The sequence below is a fragment of the Pseudochaenichthys georgianus genome, chromosome 20 (genome assembly GCF_902827115.2).
Source record: "Pseudochaenichthys georgianus chromosome 20, fPseGeo1.2, whole genome shotgun sequence".
In the NCBI taxonomy this organism is placed as follows: Eukaryota; Metazoa; Chordata; class Actinopteri; order Perciformes; family Channichthyidae; genus Pseudochaenichthys; species Pseudochaenichthys georgianus.
This window is the reverse complement of record NC_047522.1, coordinates 7,969,872-7,991,571: the sequence shown is the minus strand read 5'-3', so window position 1 is coordinate 7,991,571 and position 21,700 is coordinate 7,969,872. Positions and strand designations below refer to the sequence as shown.

General features: G+C 42.1%; 1 protein-coding gene across 2 annotated transcripts; it reads left to right on the top strand.

Annotated features, from left to right (window-relative positions):
• mkxa (mohawk homeobox a) lies at positions 1-21,135 on the top strand. Of its 2 annotated transcripts, none has more exons than XM_034109011.2 (6): positions 1-260; positions 2,543-2,702; positions 5,280-5,433; positions 9,048-9,458; positions 20,451-20,484; positions 20,612-21,135. In XM_034109011.2, exons 1-6 carry the CDS (start codon positions 85-87, stop codon positions 20,814-20,816), a joined length of 1,140 nt encoding a protein of 379 aa, XP_033964902.1. In that variant the 5' UTR covers positions 1-84; the 3' UTR covers positions 20,817-21,135. The 2 variants fall into 2 exon arrangements, with proteins under 2 accessions (XP_033964902.1, XP_033964901.1); XM_034109010.2 differs by having other exon boundaries at positions 20,609-21,135.
• The last annotated feature ends 565 nt before the right edge of the window (positions 21,136-21,700 follow it).

Below are 21,700 nucleotides of genomic sequence, written 5' to 3'. Positions count from 1 at the left end.
CACGGGGACACTGTGACAAACCAGGGGAGATTTTTGTTTTCCTTTTTTAATTTTTGAAGAAATCGTGGAGATATCTGGCCAAAGATGAACACCATTGTGTTTAACAAGCTGAGCAGCCAGGTCCTGTTTGAGGAGAAGGCGAAAGAGGTGGAAATGAGCAGCAGAAATTATCTGGAAGTGATCGAGGGGCAACATCCAGACCTCCTCTCCAGCAACCACGGCATCAGAGACAACCAGGCCATCAGACACAGGCGGAACGGGTATGTGGAGCATTCTGCTGCGTTTAATGTGAGACTTTGTTGACATGTCCGGGTTTACTGATGAAGAATACTTCGGGTATTCCACTCAGCATAGCAGTATCAGTTACAGCACATTAGTGGCGTACACATATGATTTTCGTTATCACATTTCTCTGAGGTTCTAACGTTATGCATGATTAAGACGGGTAAAAAAGATCAAGCTCAAAAACGTGTTTGGTAAAAAGTCTTAAGAATTACATTGATGCTCTGTGGATAATACTCCTTGAGTTTCTATTTATTCAATGTCGGATTAATAAAATAACTAAATTGCGCATTTACGCATACAAATTAGCGCCTATAAAATACCACGTTCTTTTTTATGATCTACAACTGCAACCACTAATTTAATTAGAGAGTCCGGATGTTTTTTATTTGTGGTTTAGTGCAACAGGATCTGATGGCTCAGGGAATTCATATTTACCGTTTTTCCAATCTGGTCCTCATTTAGGTGTTGATGTTCACAGCTAATCTGGAAATGAATAAATAGGTCAGCCGTGTTCAGTAGTGGGTCTCATAGTATACATCTGTTTCCAATAAATAAATGTGCCCTTTAACTCTCTGTGTGGTCTAGTCAATCACACAGGAGTCAAGTGCTTTTTCTTTAAATCATATATTTTATTTTCCCTCTATAGTGCCTGGGAGCAGGTGTAAGAAAATATCACGTCACTCTGTTATTAGTTGCCTATTATATGCATGTGTATTGGGTCAATATGTCATAGAGAGCAGAAGGACAGCTTCATAATCCTCCTCAAGGACTAACCTTCAATAATAAGAAAGAATGTTATGAGCTGATGTGATTGTGAGACGTCACCTCTAGGGAAGCATCAGTGTTAACGACGAACATTAAATTATTAAACAGAGGTGTGTGTGTGTTTTACTGTTTAGTTCAGAACACGGAGCGAAATGTCCTTACGGATGTTCTTACTGATCTAGATTACAAGGAAAATATTTGTAGAACATGAGGCAGACTTGAGGTTGGACTAAAATATGTTGCATCTGCAGTCAGTGGAGCTTTTTGGTGAGATAGGGAGAAGCGGAGCACAGCACCATACTGACATCTACAGGTTCATAAAACCTGGGGGAAGGTGAGCCTTCACACACCAGGACCATCAGGCTGCTTAAGATGAAAACAATGTTAATATCCTTTAAGAAATTATCCAATCAGTGTTGCTAAATAATACATTCACACTGGTATTTTTTTTTAAATCTTGTATACTATCACTACAATATTCTTTAAAGTGCATTTTATTGGCTTTACTCAGAGTGACTGATTTTGAACTTATATATTTCTAAAAGTAAAAAAAAAGTTTGGATAGGAGAACTGTTTGGACTGAAAATGAGTTATTTCCCCAACATATATATTCCTGCTGTGATGTTTTCAAAGCATCCTCAGGACATGTGTCATAGCCCTTTTTTCGTAAAAGTAAACCAGAAGTATAATTTCAAGTTTTTTGTTGTCAGTCCCTTGTGTGGTGGCTTGGCTGTGCATGTGTCCCGGCTGTGAATGTGACCCGGCTACATTGTTCTTGCTCTCCTTGGGTGTGAAATGTTAATCTGGCAAAAAAACATATGCGTCTGAGCAAAACGTTTTGTTTTATAGCAATGTGCTGGTGGTTTGTGGGACACGCAAAGAAAAATAAACTGTGATTGTCTGTGTGTACCTCTCTCTGTCTGCTTCTGCCTCCTTCTGTCTTTTGCTATGTCTTTCTTACTTGTAATCCAACCTTTCTTACTTTAATTGCAGTGCTTTGGGTGAAAGAATTGCATACTTTATAGAGTGTTGTTCGCATATGTGTCATGACTAACATGCAGGACTCCACTTTAAGCTTCACAACATAGTAAAAAAACCATAATTCTGTTTGTTTATATTACTTAAAACCAGATACAACTCACATTTTTGAATTGATAAATACAAATCTAGGCTTTTCTCCAACATTTTATCTGATATAATGAACACATGATGTTTCTAATAAATGCAGAATGTCAAGTCCTCCATCTTGAAGCAAGACAAAATCCTGCATTATTTGTTGGCAGATTCTAAATTAAATTAAAGTAACATTATAAAAAAATTATAATAATTGTGCATGGACAAAAAAATAAGTGTCCAGGTTTAGATTTCAAACCCAAAATGCTTTCCAAAATTCAGATATGCACGGCTTATAGGTTATATTTCTAGATGTACATATACCTCATTATTAAGTGTGGTATTTGGCTGACTTTTTTTTCTACCTGCTCCTCCAAAGGGGTCGTCCCGGCGGCGGGAAAGTGCGACACAAGCGTCAGGCCCTGCAGGATATGGCGCGGCCGCTCAAGCAGTGGCTCTACAAGCACCGAGACAACCCCTACCCCACCAAGACGGAGAAAATCCTGCTGGCCCTCGGCTCGCAAATGACCCTGGTTCAGGTGAGTCTCCTTTCTGCTTCTTATCATACTAGTCATGTAGCAAATAAAGACAAAATAGAATGCAGCCATGCGTGTGATCAGTGAGGGGGGAAAAGTGAACTTTGTGGTGGAGTTTGGGTCTAATTGGGTCTGAAATTTGGATTTTGACTTGCATTTGTAATAAGGAGGCTGTGAGTAGTGGGCTGTTTATTTTACAGTATGCAATGACCTTATTTCTACTTTCTTACAAGAGCTACATTTGGAAAATTCTTTTTAATTTCACTCAAATGTGACAAAGTGACTAATGTTTGAAGTTATATAAGTCGGAGGTGTTCAATCTTTTCGATTTATGAGACCTCCTTTTTATTATTCTTGTCAATCATCAAAAAAAGTGGTTTTATTTATTGTATCGTACATTTTATTGGCATGAACAGGTGAGGAATGTATAATATAAACATAGTAGGAAAAAAATACAGAATATTTATATCTTCAGTCCTCTTCTTTGGTTGATCTCCTATTTACCCTTGAGCCCATTGATAGCCCCAACCTGCTGCTTAGGATCCCCAGGTCTAGATGTAGTAATACTGTTGTATTATTACTGTATGTTTCTCATATGCTATTGCACCCTCTACTGATAATACAAGAGTACAGTGGACTACCAGACTTTAGCAACTGACCACTGAGAGGAAAAGCCAGTGTGTTTGGTGTCTGGCGCTTGCAGCTGTGTGTGTACAGTATCATCTGGCTGACAAGGTCACTGATACGGCCTCACAAAGTCTGCGGCGGCTTTTCGGGCCGCCGGCCACAATGCTTAATCTGGTTCTCATTTTGGGGGAGCCTGATGGAGCTGTTTGTTTTGGTGAGGGCGAGCAGAGTGCAGAGGAATGCTTTGTATTGGACACCGGGATGCTGTGCAGCGAACACACGCACACGTTTAAAGCTGACACCCAAATACCAGCAGCCGTGTCAAAGGTCGGGGGATGAGCCCGATGACAGGCAGGTGAATGATTTTCAACACATTTTCCAACGTGGGCGTTCTTCTTTTTCTGTGCGTATGTTTGTTTTGAATTTCTTACATTTCACATTATTTGACCCTTCGGTTTTTTACTGATGTGGTTAGTTTGCTGAGATTATTTGGTCAATTTATTGAATAGTTGATTGACAGAAAAGTGATATCTAAAATGTTATTCATCACATAAGTTATGAAACAAAATGCTTTTAATTCTGTTTCTCCAACATGAGAATGGTAAGAATATTGAATATGCAATCATAAATGACATATAAATGGAATATAGGTTATAGACTTATGGTGACAAAAAAAACTATGAATATAAAGACATGATCTTAATGTACTGGGTGTTTTCATTTTTTAAAAATATTTTTTTAAGTAAACAATTGATTTGATTCAACAAATCTTTACATGTTTTTTTATTATTATTAGTTGCAGGCCTCTTTTCCATGCCTATGTGTTCATGGAACCTAAAAACTGCCCATTTCTTCCACTGTTTGGTCCAATCAATCCACCGCTGCCAGCAATGGAGAACGCATCACTTCCTGTGCATTTTCCCCTGGAAACACCAACCTGGCACCAGGTGTTGCAACTAAATCTGTCATGTTTTAGAAAAACAGCCCCTTTTTTCCATGTAAACATTGTAAATTATTTCTTTAAAGTTTGTATTAATATGACAGTGCCATCTCTCCATCATTGTTCAAATCCCTCGCCGTGCCTGCATGCTGTCTGATCGACGGTGCGTACAGTTCAGACAGGCCACGGGTGAGAGAGCTGGTTTGGCTCCCCCTTTTTTTAATCTATTTGGGTGTCATCTGAGCAGGCGTGCCATCCCATCTCATGTCTTTTCTCCCACCCCATTGACAGCCATCTTTCCTCCAGTCCTCATTAGCGAGCCGTCCCACGCCTCGCCTCACCTCGCCTCCCCTCCGGCGGAGCCACATGTACTAGATGCCGCCTTCCCCCTGGAGTGCCACAGCGCTGGGCTCGAGACAAAAGGATGTGGGATGGTCTTAGTTAACGAGAAACACGATACTGGAAGAGGGGATCAGAAAAATAAGTACTCTAGCATAAGGCCCCTGTCCCAGCCCCTTCATAAGCCGCTTGAAGTCTATTGAGCATGAAAAGTTATTCTAGTATAACATCTAATGGTCTCCCTTCCCAGTGCAAGGAAGAGCGCCAGCTCGAGTGTCTTTTTTATTGCATCTTGAAGACAGTGTTGGAAAAAAATGTATTATTGGAAGGAGGCTGGGAGTCCAGAATAAGCACGGGAGACGTTCATCTCGGTCGGAACATTGGTTAATGAAACGTTGCGTTCACTGGCCCTTCAGCGTTTGGAGGGTGTTTAATGTTTCAACATGGCGTTGATATAGTGAAGATGCATGCTGGGGTGTCTCTGTGAAGTGTCTGGGATGTTCCTTAGGGCTGCTCTGCAACCTGACTCTGCTTCTGTGTCTCTTGGTTTATCTCAATGAGACTGAAGGCAGGCAGAGAGCAGACATCTTGGAAGGGAAGTCGAGCTGTTTGGAATCCTAAAGTAATACATGTTTCTATTTGCTTCCCTCATTCCTATTGTTCTTTTCTCTCAGGTATCCAACTGGTTTGCGAATGCCAGGAGGCGACTGAAGAACACGGTGAGGCAGCCAGACCTGAGCTGGGCGCTGAGGATCAAACTCTACAACAAATATGTCCAGGGCAATGCGGAGAGGCTGAGCGTCAGCAGCGAGGACAGCTGCTCAGACGGTACGTCTCGACTGCATCCAAAATCACATTTCATTTCATTTAAGCTTTTATCGCAAGCTTTTTTACAATAAGTGCAATCAACCATGTGCATATAAACCCAGAACAGCCAGAATCCTGCAGTACATTAGCTTCAAATAAGCCAAGTCCTTCTCTCTTCCAAGTTCCATTCCAAGTTAAAAGAGGTGGCTAAAAATGGATAACTGCCCTGTCATTATTATCATTATTTCCTGAGCACTTCTCCTTTATTTTCAGGCACATAAACATATGTTTTGAGATTAGTCTGTGACCCTTGACCTCTTTAGCTGTTGTTGGTTGTATTTGAAATCAAGTAAGTTTAGGGTTATTCCTCAGTTTTCTTTTATTTAATCAATCCACTAAGCTACATTTTAATTTGAATCACTTAAAAAGGGACATACTTTGAATGACTCACTTTTTTATTGCTACATTTTCGTATTTGGACGGCGTACCAAGCCGCAAAATGTTAACTAACAATCACATTTTTTATGGGCTGTCTAAATAATAAAACAGGATTTCGACAAGCCTTTTTCATTTGGCACTTCTTCCCATTTCACATGCATTCTCATAACAATATCGGGATGGGGGTTTAAAAAGCAGGAGCTAAAATGGAGCGTGGGAGAACACAGGTACATTCTAGTGACAGTATTGGAGAAATAATTAGTTTCATTAACATAAAAGCATGAAAACTTGTTTTTAATATAAACCCAACATACAAAAAAGAACCTGAATATGAGCATGATATGTCCCCTTTAATATGTATTATTGGCAGGGTTTGACCTTCTATGATCATGGTGGAAATCTTTGCATTACTGACGTCACATCATAATATATCACATGAAAACTCAGTTATAACTTACCCTTGTTTGAACCTAATGTTCTTTGTCCAGAGTGAACAGGATAATCCCCTTGCATCATACTTCTTCTGCCCCTGAAATTCAAATCTAGCATTATGACATGAAATGAAGGCCATGCAATGTCCCTCTGTGCCTGACCCTAGAGCAGCGGATGCAATGCAGGCCATGTTCTGCGTGTATACAGTATAAATGGCGAGTGTGTGACCCAGCCGAGAGACGCCGAGGCCGGCGGGCTGCGGCGCGCTGTCATTAAAACACCCCGCTGAGCCAACCCATGTCCCAGAAAATGAGTAGCTGTCCGTCAGCCGTGTATTTACAGCAACTGCCTCTTTCTACTCGCTGACAGCACTGAACACATGCGAGGGAAACAAAAATATATAAAACATACATAACTCACTCAGAGAGAATGAACAGAAAGGAAGAGCACTGTGGTGTCGGTGACCTCTAATTAGATTTTTGAGGAGGAGAGGCTGAAGCGTGTGGCTGGAACAGGAATGTGTGCATGGTGTTTGCATTGTGTCCGCCACAGGCCACTGTACCACCGGAGGCTCTGTATATCTCCCGGACTCTTCTCCCTGTCACATTATGGTTATGAAGCTATCCGCAGCCTGCTCCCACTTCTAACCCATGCGCTAAAAAGCCCTCCATTATGTTTTAAGCCTATGCTTTTGTTCCAGAGGCTGTTTATGGGGCCAGACCTGAGTCCTCTGACTCGGCATACATTCCTCTTAATGTCCCAAAATGTCCCAGCTTGTTTTGCAGAGAGAAAAATGCAGTTTCCCTGCATGTCATGTAGGTGTTTAAAAGGAAGTTTTATTTAAAAAAAGGTGGATGACCTAGAGGTAAAAGGACACTCTTATGGGATTATAATGATTAGATTTATTATAGCGTTTGTGGTTTCAGAAGAGAGGCTGAAGCACTCCCTGAATTCTACCTCAAATACACAAGGGAAAAAGAGCAAGTATGTTACCTCCATGTGTTTCTGATAAGTGGGAGCTATAATTTTAATTTGGCCCAGGCTGAATCAAAAAGTCCAACCTGCCCAAATTACAAAATTACAGTCTTGGCAGGGCCAGTATCTCGAGTGAACTTCTCCCTGATTTCCCCCCTGCCAGAGGATATCTGTTTTTTCAGATATCCTTCCCACTCAGTTTCTTTCATCAGGTAGAGAACTTCGCTTTAATTCAATCTTTTCTGCCGCAGAGCTCCCAGGAAATTATTTATTTCTGCAGGGGAATAGAGGGGCAATGTGGTCTTGATGGAGAGGAAATAGGCTACCATCCGTTATGCTCTGGTAATGCGTCCAAAGTCTCGCTGGGCTTTCTGCTCTTGAGGTGATGCCAAAAGCAGAGCGCCAGGTTAAAATCTCCCTGCCCTGCTATTTAGATTCAAGATTAGCTCAGAATAACCAGACCGTGAGTCAGCGGGGATGTACATTCAACGCACAGAATTGAGTTAGACTTCACCTGGAGAAGCATTTGCTGAAGAAATGTGTCGGATTGCTCGGATGATGATTTGGCATGATTTGTGGATGTTATAGTCATTTGTCACCTATTAAACTTAATGTATTTGCAGTGTGCGTAAAATATATTTCTTTAAATAGCAGTAGGGGCTGTGTTATAAATACAATGGCAATAAATGGGCCTCTATTCTTTGTAATGCATTACATAGACTAGACTACTGCAACTCCCTCCTGGCTGGTCTACCTGCATGTGCCATCCGACCTCTGCAGCTCATCCAGAATGCAGCGGCTCGTCTGGTCTTCAACCTTCCTAAATGTTCCCACACCACGCCGCTCCTCCGCTCCCTCCACTGGCTTCCGGTAACTGCTAGAATTCACTTCAAGACACTTGCTTACCATGCTGCGAATGGATCTGGCCCTTCCTACATCCAGGACATGGTTAAACTGTACACCCCAGCGCGTGCTCTACGCTCTGCATCAGCCAAACGGCTCGCTGCACCCTCGCTGCGAAGGGGACCCCAGTTCCCATCAGCAAAAACACGTGGGTTTGCTATCCTGGCTCCTAAATGGTGGAATGAGCTCCCCATTGACATCAGGACAGCAGAAAGCTTACACACCTTCCGGCGCAGACTGAAAACTCATCTCTTTCGACTCCACCTCGAGCGATATAATTACTAACAAATAACTGCTAACAGAGCACTTATATACTAATAAAGGACTGGCGTATCTATAGCCAGTTGAGAGGCACTTGAAATACTTGGCTCTATGAAACCTGATGTACTTATATGATTCTGTTTTCTTCAAGGTTGTGTCTTCCTGGTCGAATGTACTTATTGTAAGTCGCTTTGGATAAAAGCGTCAGCTAAATGCAATGTGATGTAATGTAATGTAACATAACTATAACATGTCATCAACATTAACTCATTTAATCAGTGCAATAATGAAAATTATAGAATATAAAAATATAATATATTTATAGAGACTGCTTTAAAATATTAAGACATTCTTTTTATTTTAACATCATGAATAAACATTTGTTTTACCCTTCTACCAAGAATAACAAAATAAATACAATTCTGTAAACATAAATCTATAAGATCTGAACATTCAAGGAAAACACAGGAGTTCAAGGTGAGCTAAAAAGGATAAAAATAGGAAGAAATATGCAAAGCAATATGATCTGATTGAGTAAAAACATTTGTAAAGATGCCCTGTTTGGAAAATGTAATTCTGCAAATCATTTAAATGTATTTCTTCTGATTTTCCCCATGGTGGCGTAGATGGTGACAACCCTCAGAGGACACAGAGCAGCCCTGAGGAGCTCAACAAGCCCATGTACCCGGGCGTGATCAAGAAGGAGGGGTCCTCCATGGTGGGCATGGGCATGGGTATGAATATGAGTATGGCCATGGGTATGGGCATGGGTATGAGTATGGGCATGGGCATGGGCATGGGAGCGGGCCTGCGCTCTGCCGCCTCAATGACCGAGGACTACGTGTCTCCACCCAAGTACAAGAGCAGCCTGCTGCACCGCTACCTGAACGACTCTCTGCGCCACGTCATGGTTGCCAACGCCGTCATGGACGCCCGCAAGAGGAACCACTCCGGCTCCTTCAGCTCCAACGAGTACGACGACGAGCTGCTCTCGCCGTCCTCCTCCGAGGCCGAGGCCAACTTTGTTTATCGCGCTGGTAAGGAGCCACATTTCTTGCATTCTTTCCCTTTCAAGAGTCTCCCTCGCACACATGACATCCTTCACTTTTGTTCTTTTTTCGTCCCCTCCATCTGCACATTTTGTTTTAATTCCTGCAGCTGGTCCAATATTTCTAACACAATGTTTTCTCCCCGCCTCAATATGGTGTGAATCTTGTTACTTCTGAAATGGAGATGCGGTGAAGAGGACCTCTTTCTAATAACTGTTCTATTAGATTTCAGTGTCTCCAAAACAAAATATCGCACATCCACGTATCAGTGGAGGAGCCCATGTAGTGTCACTTCACACTCTCACACAAGAACACTGTCTGTGTCTGCAGTCAAGCAGAGAAGGAATTCCCCCCGGCCCACTCCTCTGACCAGGCTTTAGCAGGCCAGACACAACAAGGCCATGTGGAGCACGCTCACTTTCAGACTACTGTTTGGCATGCCTTTGATCCTGCCATGAGGTCCCGCTGAGAGCAGGGGCAAGGCAAATGGGGCTGTGTGTTTGTGTGCCGGCAGTCTGCGTGTGTGCAGTCCGTAAACTATCTTTTTTTAGATCAAGGCAGCATCACTTTGAGGGGGAAAGTAATAACAGAAAACACTTGTGCAACAAAGTTGGATCTGTTGATTTAGGTCCTTTTACAGTATTGCTGCCCCTGGATTCGGCTTCCTCGTCGTCCTCGTCGTCCTCTGTCATTCATTCTGCTGCAGAATGAAAAACACATTCCAGAGGGACATAAAACCAGATGAAGAGGTTTTTTGTCTAAATGTTTTTCACAAATTCTTCAGTTTTTCTACCCGAGGGAAATAATCATTTAAAATGTTTTGCTTTATGGACTTTATTACGAGCACATGTTTTTATTTAGAGAGTCTTTATTAAACATTTCAATCGAGACTAAACATTGTCAACTTGTCAAAATGAATAACAGAAATAAATGGCAGGGCAGCAAATGAAGATGAATTAGTCACTGAAATACATACAATCATTAAGTAGAACCAACTAATCATTTATAATAATTTCATTCATAATGGTATTAGGTTCACTTTGATGTGTACAAAACTAAAGATGAAATCAACATTTTGCTGAACTTAAAAGAAGAGAATATTAGAAGCCTTCCCAGCATGCATTGTTTTAATGTTAAAACTCTCATAGTTTGAAGAAGAACTGCCTATTGTTGAGCCAGTCACCAAGGGTAGCCTAATACGTTGTCTTTATCTTAGGCAGCACAGGCACTTGTTGTTTTTCGTTGAACTAGCTCAAAATGTTTCACAGCGGGTTTATTGATGCTGATCTTCTCCTCGCTGTAAACGTAGTGTCATGAACTTGCAAATCAGTTAAACCACGGTTGTTACAAATGTGTCTAAGCTGTGACAAATCACGGTCAGATCTGTTCTTCGGATGAGAACACTGGGTCTTTGTTCACAACCAATTGTGATGTGTTCACTTTCTGTAGAGCCTTGGCAGTGCCGAGGGGGTGGATTTGAAGGTGATGGAGTGACGAGACGGGGTCTTTGTGCGAGGAAGAGATTTTATTGTGTTTCATTCAAAGCTCGTCTTATGGACAAATGTGTTTCATATTATCCGAGCGTGAAGGAGAGTGGGGGGGTGTGTGTATGAAATGCATGAACGGCTGTGACGTTTACAATCCTCCTGATCGAAGAACTTGAAACCCTGTGACCTGAACCAACATCGGGCTTTTTCACATCGAGGCACCTGCTGGGGCTCACACATGGAGAAAGAAACAAAGAGATGGATAGACCAAGTGAGACTTATAACTCCCTCTTTACCCGATTTTAATAAGAGAAATCCCCAAAAAAAGTATTAAAATTAGTTCACCTGGCTGGCCTGCTGTTTCTAATAGAGAGTAACTATTTTATCTCTATGCTTAATATCAGTTCTTGGCACTGATGTCTCCCTCTTGGATTCCTCGGGCCCTGGCACTTTTACAGAAGTGTTACTCTGTTACATGCAAGTGAAGCTTTTGAATCCACACATGGAAAGTTCTCCGAGGCGGTGTTGACTCATGGGATGGAACACCTGCTGGGGCCCTCGGATCCCATCGCCCGGTTGAACAAACGCAACAAAGAAAAGTCGAGAAAATGACATTTTAATTCCACATCTGATCTCGCCGACGCAGACAGAGCAAATGAAAGAGAGGGAGGCAGGGAGAAATCATTTTAAGCTCGGGTTTGCATCACTTCCCCTGTTTTTGACGCCTGTGGCTGCACATTCCAGATATTTCTGAAGTGAACGCATTCCTTTTTGAAAAACAGTGTTATTGTGTTTTCATAATAAGGGAAAAGTGTTTCCGTGAGTTGCGGATTTAACATAAATCTGTAGTTATATCAGTAGGAAAAAAGATTAACTCTGCGAATGTTCCCCACTTTTTGACAATGACAAAATATCTGCAGTTTCACTAAAGGGAGGAAAATAATTTGAACTAGAAAGAAAGATCAGAACAGTGTCTTTTAGCACATTCTTTGGACGAATCCCTGCCTGTAAAATGATCGGGATTGGTCAAAGCAAAAGTGGCGTGCCTGGCGACCATCATCCCATTGGCTAAACGTCCAGTAATGGACCAGTTGGCTGTTGTGGCCGCAGCCTGAGCCCACAGTGTTATCTGTGACTACAGAGGGCAGTCAGACGTGGCAGGAGATGGAGAGTGTAGATTTACCCCAGTGGAAAACTACACTTATTCTGGCTAGAAAGGGACTCACACACTTGAAAAAACACACACAGTCATGTACCATTCACAGGCCGCATACAAGCACATGCACACATCCAGTACAAACAACCGAATACACACACACACACCTACAATCCAAAGCCTGTGGGGAATTTCATTGAACACAAGGAGCAGTAGAATTCCATCACACATGCCAGGGGTTTCATGCCAAATTACCCTTTAATGGGATATTAAATGGCAGGAATCTGGCACAATGTTTTTCTTCTCCCTCTGTACCAGATTTCGCCCCGTCCGATATCATATAGATCATTATTCGGCATACAACTTCAATGTTTCTGCGGACAGAAATGGAGCGATCTCGGTCAGACATTTTACACGAGGTTGACACTAGTACATTTTCTCAGGTTCTCCCCTTGTGGACTCTGGTTACAGCTCCAGTATGCTGATGGTGAACGTAGATGGCTTGCCAATTCTTCTATTGATGTGGAAAAATATGAATAGCTGAAATCAAGTCAGTGGCCACCAACAAGTTTCCAATAAATACATTTTTCTGTTCTTTTTTGGAAAGCACGTCTATTTTATTAAGATAATAAACATTTGTCTGAGTCCATGTTAGTGAGCTAAATGCTATCATTGGCATGCTGACATGCTCAGTTTGGACCTGATGATGGCATTTGATAAAAGGTTATTGTATTAAACTACAGAAGTGACTCCAATCATTTCAAAGGGAACACGACCATCTGCAATGGCTACAAAAAATGGGTTACTATGTGTATTGCATTTCACATGAAGTCAGAGACTCTTGGTCATGCAGTACAAAGTCTTATTTATTTAACACCATTTAAGAGACTTATTTCTTTGTCACGTGCTGTTCAACTCGTATTTTTCTTAGAAATTGGTTCAATGAAAACAGCTTTCATAGTGATCCTACGGGCCTTTTCAGAATCAGGTCGGAGTGAGTGTGCCAGACAGTTATTGCATCCTGGAGAGATTGCTGGCACTTAAATAGCTCTGGAGTTGTCCAGGTGAATGGAAGAAAAGGAATGTTAATGTGGAAAAAAAAAATCTCTTGATAAAAAATTTGAATGTTTTTATGATTTCTATCATGACCCTTCTCATATGTTTTACTAACTAGAAATACTTCACTACATTTACTTTACAATCAATTTCTTTCTTGTCTTCTCTCAAAGAGAAACACGTAATGATTTGTACAGCAGCATTGTTGATTTAAGACTCCGATGTCACGTTTGCTAACGGGTGAACGACGGCGTCATTTACTGCATGCCACAGAGCAACAGAAAGACAATGCTTGACACAGAGCTGTTCGGTGACAATGAGCCACTCCCCTTCAGTGATGAATGAGTACAGAATCCAGAGGTGTGTATATACTGGCTTCGATGACCTCTTTCCACAGTTTCATAGGAAAGGAGAAAGTAAAGACAGAAAGAGGAGGGGTTAGTGGTGTTGTTCCAAGAGAATAGCATTTGCTGGTTTCAGGTTGGGCTTTAGGAATCAGTAAGGAAGGGATGAGAAGAGAGAGAGAGGGAGCATGTGTTCCATCCAGATCTACAGAGTGGAGTTTATCCAGTCCAGCAGCGGCCTGGTGGGATAAGAAAGAAAGCATGGTGACATGGCTTAAAGACTGAGACAGTGGTTGGAAGAACTGAGAGTGAGCATGTGTGTGTTTTAATTCGTCTATACAGATCTGTTAGAGTGAGTACAGTTCATAGGACTTGGTTTTCTGTGCAAATTAGGAGAATTAAACTGAGTTGAAGGTAAAGCTCACATTCATAATTTTCATACGTTGTGCCAGGCCATGTATATCATTTTCGATCAACGTTGATAGTTTTTAAAACAGTAAGATATTTTCCTAAAAACAGTTTCCCTGTTTAGCTGTAATGTGAAGAGACTTCGCTGACCTGTTTGTTTCTGGCAGAAAACCAGATGAGTCAGGGAACCAATGGCGAACACTTCTTAAAACTTATATCACACAATTTTCTCGTATTTTACATGGATGTTTGCCTATTTCCTCTCTTTTTACACATTTAAAAGTGTGTACCATGACATTGTAGTCAACAATATGGTGAATATCTATTCAAAAAGTACAATAGAGAAAAAAGGAAATTAACAAATATTGAGGCAGCCTTGGAAACGGGGTAAAGGGACATTGTTTCCAGACGGACACGTTACTTTTTGAAATGTAATTCTTTCAAATTGAAATACTTCCATACTTCAGATGAATTGGGGGAAGGAGAACTAGTGAGAGGCAGACATCTGAACTATCACAATGGCTACATATCACTAAGGTTGTTAAACATATGTTGTGTAATATAGGTGGTCAGAAAGAGGATTTACTGTAATTTACAGATTAGCATGGGTTAAGGATTTTATACATATATAAGTTAAACCCCTAAGAGTGTGAATGTACACACATATTTGTTGTGTAACTATAGTCCTCAGTGATGTATATGGGTGCAGTTGAGTGTCCTGCAGGGTGTGGCTGGTGCAACAGTGGGAACAAGAGTTGGCAGTGGTGAGGTATAATCCTGACATTAAGCTATACGAATGGAAAGGTGCATAAAAACACAGAGAGGAAATTAAAAAGAGAGGAAACCCTGATGAACCTGTGTCGCTGGAGGATCGGCTTCCGACCGCTAAACAGAGGCTGGGTGAGGGCAGTGTTCATGCTGTGGAGAAGTGTTAACAGACACACATCGGGACAGACGCTGTTTATACGCAACTCCCTAACATAGAACATAGCAGAATAATGAGCCCTCTCAACCTGATCGTTTTTAAATCATCTGCACGCCAAGGCTTTAAGGGTAACACTCACACATTCGCGTCATCAGAAAACACAGCTGGCTGCCTAGTCAGGGAAACCGAGCCGCACTGCCCCGGCCCGTATAAAACACAAATTGTTTCCATTTTAAAAGCTGTGTCTAGAACAATAGGCTGCCGCTGTGTTCCCACGGGACAGAGCTGAGCGGAGAGAGGTGTGACATGGTGAGCGCACAGGACACACACAGAAAGTGTGAGAGGGCAATTCAACTTACCACTGTGAGGAATTGCAACATAATGATGCAGGGAGTGCAGCGCAAACATATCATTTGGCCTCCAGATCCTGGAAAAAAAGGATATTTTGGGGCACATGAAAACACTTTAAATTCGAAATAATGTTTACTCGTGGTTGTTGCATTTTTTCCCCCTAATGTGTTGGTTCAAACAACGAAGCTTGCCTGAGGGTGTTGTTTGGAAAGCTGTGATAGGATAGCTCAATCAGGAAGTCAGTCTAGTTTAGTATCTCTTGTACTTGTTGTGTCGGAGCAGTGGTCATCTGTTCATCATCACAGGTGTCATTAAATCAGCATTTAAAGAATGAGCTCTCTGATCCTCAAATGCTATCACTGTCTCCTTTTTAAATCTTACGTGATCATCCGTTGTCGTCACGCCAAATCCCAATTCTTGATTCCTCGTGATAAGCCTTTTTTAGTTCGTCCATGGCAGTCCGCGCACACACGTTTGCCATGACAACATATTTACTTCTCGGTCGAGACGCTCTTCTCATTTTGGCTGATTTACAGGGGCCCTGATTACAGTCTGTTTACTGGCAATCGTAAACACAATGACAACCTGGCAGTGCTTAAACATCTAAAACACTGTTATTATTTCTCCATCGAGCAAGAAGACACAAAGCGTAATCCTGTTTTTCAAAGCTTGGTTATCTGCCTCCACCACACACACACACACACACACACACACACACACACACACACACACACACACACACACACACACACACACACACACACCACACACACACACACACACACACACACACACACACACACACACACACACACACACACACACACACACACACACACACACACACACACACACACACACACACACACACACACACACACACAGACACTCATGTCATCGACTGGGCAGACATGGAAAAAAAGGCAACATAGAAAAAGAAAGGCAGTGAATGAGAGAGTCACTTCTCAGGCTCAGTATCTGTCTGGCTCTGCCACTGTGTGTAGGAGCTAATTATTCAGTATTTTTTAAGTGATGAAAGTGTTGTCAGGGCAAAAGGAGAAGACATTCAATTCACGCCGTGTATGATGTCTTTGGCTAACTGAGTGGAAATGACAGTTTGGTTCTTTAGTGCTTCAGACTCAGACTCCTTCACCGCCTGTAGAGACGTGAAGAGAGAAAGAGAAACGGCTGGAAGGCGTAATGTTAAAGTACTCTTGGCCGAGCACACTGCAGTGGCCTGCCAAGGCATCTCTAACTTCATTTACAGACTCTTCTTGACATTAAAGAAATATATAAAAGTGCGATCTGGGGAGGCAGTAAGTGATCGCTTGGTGTCGCACCATGTGCTGAACACTCGGTGGCTTGGGTTGGTGTCAAATCAAAGATAGCATCAATAGACATAGCCTGAAGTGCTCATGTGTTCCTTTTCGAAAACTTGGCAAAAAGTGGTCAAATGTCTGTACATTCAGTTATTTGAATGTGACTTCCCAGTATGTCCCATGAGCTTCGTGCCACACATGTTTCTGGAGATAGAATGTAACTCTGACTCACCTGTGATGATGACAGTAAGTGCTGGCTCTTCCTGGAAACGAAAGGAGCCGCGTAACAACGTGATGATCTGTTCTATCACGCTGACCTGCTCTGCGGTTGTACAGGTCAGCGGCGAGCAGATTGTCTGCTACGCCACTCTGGGTCTCATCAGGTGCTTTAGAGGAGATCCGCTTAGCTCATTTCCTTACTTCAACAATTGAGTTTAGATGTGTGTGTGTGGTGGAATAATCTTCTCATTCCGGTCAAAGTCAATGCATTTCACATTCTTCAACTTTTAGCATCACTTTCCTTTAAGCCTGGGTTTATACATCCAAATTAATAGCTTTATTAATTAAATAAACTTTCACATTTTAGAAAAATGCTTATTTGCTCTCCTTCTGTGAGTTAGATGAGATTATTGATGCCAGTCTCAGATAAGACAGTGGTACTGTATACATGTTCCCTAACCCTAAGCTGTTCCTTTAATATACTGTCCCTTCTAAACACCTTATTAAGTTGTTTTATGGTCATGGGAAAATTGTCAAACCATTGAGGTTCTATTTTTGGATAGGTGTGATTTTTGGTGACCTAATACTTGATGCTTATTCTCAGTCACTTTGGATAAGACCACCAACAAAAGCCTGAAGCGTAAATGTCCTATAAAATGTGTGTTTATTTGTCTGCCTAATTCAGCCCAGCCCTTGGTTTGTGCACCAGGGTCTGCCTTGTTTATTGTTGAATGTTGCTAACAACAGCACCAGATGGTAATGATGATAGTCAACCACTCTCCTCCGCAGTCGTCTTAACAGGTGTAACCTCACTCCCTTTCTAATTTGTCAGTCCCCGCTTGTTTTCTCTCATTTTCACCAAAGACTAGTTTTTCTTTTTTTGACCTCTTATTGCTCTCCCTTCATTACCCCGCGGTGATGTTAAGTGAGCTAGTATTTTTGGACTTCCAGGATGACGCCAGAAACCATCAAACTTCTTAGCTTTCCCCCTGTCAGTGGAGCACTGGAGCCCGAAAGCAACAGCGACTGAGTTTTCAGCAGCGCTCCCGTAAAGCAAAAAACTAAAAATAAATAACAAGGAGAAAAGCAGGATAAATAATAAAAAGTCCTAATACTATTGAGGATTTATTGAGTCTTGGTGCTGTCCTTGTTTTTTTTTTTTATGTTTGAGGCACAGAGTTTGGAAATTGAGTTTTTGTACGCATTGAGGTTCCCAAGGGCAGGGACTGGATCTTACTCCAAGGGTGGTCTTCGATATCACTTATTTGATTGTTCTATAAGGATTATCTGTAAAGTGGCTGCCTCATACGGTTCCTTTTTATGTTGCTTCCTTCTTGATTCCGCAACAACCGATCTATACACCGAGCCCTGCCGCAGTAAACACTGAGCTAATATATTTTGGGGCGACATAAACAACACAGGAAAACAGTGTAATTGCCTGTAATTACAGAGCTGTGATTATAGCGATGCATATTTTTACACAGGACCATTCTGCTTCCAAGTACAGGCAACAATCCAATGAGTAGATAGAGATAGAGTGCAGAGATGATGCCTTCACAGCCTTCACCAATCTACCTGATATTCAAAATCGACGCCAAAAAACAGCTGCTTAAGAAATGGCTAGGAAATAAAGAATAAGAAAACATGAGATAAAGAAGGGATGTATTACATCAAGGGCTGTGAAAAACAGCTTTGAAAACGTGCTTATTCTTGACATAGCACTGAATCACCCCTTACCAAAACATAGACGGGAAATATTCCATTTGTTTTGGCTGGGCTGCATGAGAATGGTCAGTCTCTACCTGGATCACGGATATTAGAACAAATTGCTGCAGTGACAAAAGTAGCGGACAGAAATTGAGAGACCAAAGGAATATCCATGAAGGAAAAGGGACCTGCTGATAAAGCAAGCTAAAAAAGCGGGAAAGATAGGTCAGCAGGGAGTTGTGGCCAGAAAAGAATGTCTTCGGAGCGCTTTGACACACTGAAATCTCATTCTGTGGTTCTGTATCATGTCCTTATCTCCCTCTAACACATACACATTCATATCATCTTCTGTCTAACAACCAGGAGAACATAGTCTATCAATCTCTGTGGAATACACCTATTACAGAGCGAACAGGAAAACTACAGGAAATGTCATTATCAGGCTCGTAATATCCCGGGGCTTTGCAAACACAGTTCTGTCAGCAAATGTTGCGATACATGGAAAAGTTTTTTGAAAAACTAGGGAGGAACAGAGCAAAGTATTGGGAATAATTAGGTGCTTATGTCAGTTTGGATCCAGATCTTTTGAGTGCATGAAGGGTTTTGGCGAGGTTAGAGGTGACGAAGCAGAACGGTAAAATGTTGTTTGCGATTTCTCCCAAAAGTTCGGAGTCTGGCAGTCCGTCTTTGTGGCTGTCTGCAAGGATGCTAAACCCTTAACACAGTGTCCTTGCGCAACCTTTTTCCCGTTTTAATAATCACGGGAATGAAATTCCTGTGAAAATGAAGGGTGTAGATTAGCAGAAGGGAAAGCTCAGGGACGCCCGTTGAATGTTGTGTTGCAGTAATGGTGGCTTAAGGAATGGCTCGTAAAAAACGCCAGCTCAGGGTTAGTCATTCGCTTTACTGGGACAAATGGAGTCAAGGTTTCAAGACACTGGCTGTCCCTGAAGTGGCATCTAGTAGGCTGAAAAAGGAGTCAATGCAAGGAAGCAGGAAGTCATTGTTGAGGGAAGCGCTTGGTAAAGATGAACTCTTTGGTGCCTTTTGACTCAATGGAAATCCTGAGGTAGTTCTTCAAAACGTTCTCGCATTGATCAGCCATCTAGACCTGGTCACGTTTAAGTTCTAAAAAGCTCTTTGTTTAGTTTACTTAAAGAGAGCGCCTGGAGGCTGCACGGCTAAGAAATCCAGATGCTCTGCTCTATTTTGATGCCTCGTGAAATGCCAAGACTGTGTCATCATATTGACTGCTGGGCAAAAAGTCCGTAGAACTAGACCCAAGACTGAAGACAGGTTCAGCGCAAACTCACAAATCAACCCGCACACCCACGCCAATGTGCACATGGCCTTTCTCTCCGAGTGAACATCACGCTGAAGTAAACACGCCGGTTGCCCCGAAGTGAAGTTCGGTTTCATTGTTTAATGACTGCTAATTCCTCTCTAATGTTTTACATATGAGTTAGAGATTGCTCCCATTTGAAAAGAGAAAAAGGAGAGCAGACATCCATCATTCTCTCACTGACTCACTTGCTGCCCTTTCATTCCCACTCACATCTTTTACGCTCAGTCATTTTCAATCTGATTTCCTCGGACAACTCAATTACATTGGCCGGGGCCCATTTGTTTTCGATCAACATATTAGCGAATGGAGTTTATGAGTCATAAGAAACATCTTTCAACTCCATCCTATTAGTCACCTTGTTTTTGACGGCTTCTTGCAAATAGTCCTTTTTGTCCAGCGTCTTGAGTAAAGAGAGAAAACAGAGCAACACATGTTTGCACAGCACAGGGTGTACACTTACAGTACAGACCTCACACACACACACACACACACACACACACACACACACACACACACACACACACACACACACACACACACACACACACACACACACACACACACACACACACACACACACACACACACACACACACACACACACCCTCTAGACCCTAGAGAACTCTGCAAAAATAACCTTTTTTTCCGTTTTTGTCCTTCTAGAAACCACAGACCATGGATCAAGTAAATGTGACAAGTGAGTTTCTTTCTTTTTTTTACCAAGAGCCAAGATCAAATCCTTTATTTTTCAATGGTTACAAGCTGAACTTGACCTCTAACTCTGTTGTGTTCTTTCCTCTGCGTGTTCCTCTGATCATCAGTAGCAGCGTTGGCGTAGGACTTGCGCAAAAGGAAAGAGTGAAGGGCAAGGACGAGACGTACTGGAGAGAGATCAACGCCGCCATGGCCTTGACCAATTTGGCGCAGGGTAAGGACAGCGCCTGCGGGACCACCAGCTGCATCATCCAGAAGTCCTCCCATATAGCAGAGATCAAGACTGTCAAAGTGCCGATGATGCATAAATATTAGTGCTGACATCATCCTCCCATCTCTCTATGCAAACCAGCAAACATTCCTGTTTCACCAAACTTACCGGAGTCCAATTAAACTCCCAAAGAAGTGAAAAGAGAACTGTCGTTTACAGAGGGGGCGAGGAAGTCCGGAACACAAAGAGAACTCGTTCTTTTTTGTATTGGTGTCTGAAAAAGTACACAAGGGGCCTTGACCATCATTTTCTTTGCTGGGTTGAAAGACAAACGTTGATGAGTTTCACTGCAGTATTTCTTAAGACAAGACACTTTTGTAATGTTAACTTATTTTTGATGAGTATGATTTTTTTATGTCCTACTTTTTTATTCTACAAAAAAAAAAGTGTATTTTGCCAAAAGTGCCTTTGTTATTTAGACAAATAACTTGCCGACTGTGGTCAATGCAAAGTACAGATAATGATGTGCCTCTTTGGAATATTTGAGTATGTTAGGTCATGATTCAGGATTGGTTTTGTGAATGAAACCTACCTGTGCCTTAAGGACTGAATGAGCTCACCATCTAAGGCACTGACACACACACACACACACACACACACACACACACACACACACACACACACACACACACACACACACACACACACACACACACACACACACACACACACACACACACACACGCTCTGTCTCAAAAAAATACCCAGCAGTATTTCGCTTAAAGGCATTGCGCCTATTTGACTGGAGTCTTCATTTTGACTGTAAACCGATCACTGTTTTGTCTTAGCCAGCCCTTTGCTGCTGGCAGGCCAACAATAACTGTTGGATACGAACGTAGATAAGTTGCCCTAACGTGAGCAGCAGATCTACAAGCAGCAAATATCCTCCTCCTTGTCCATATGTCGGCCATTACCCAGTGAAGGATTC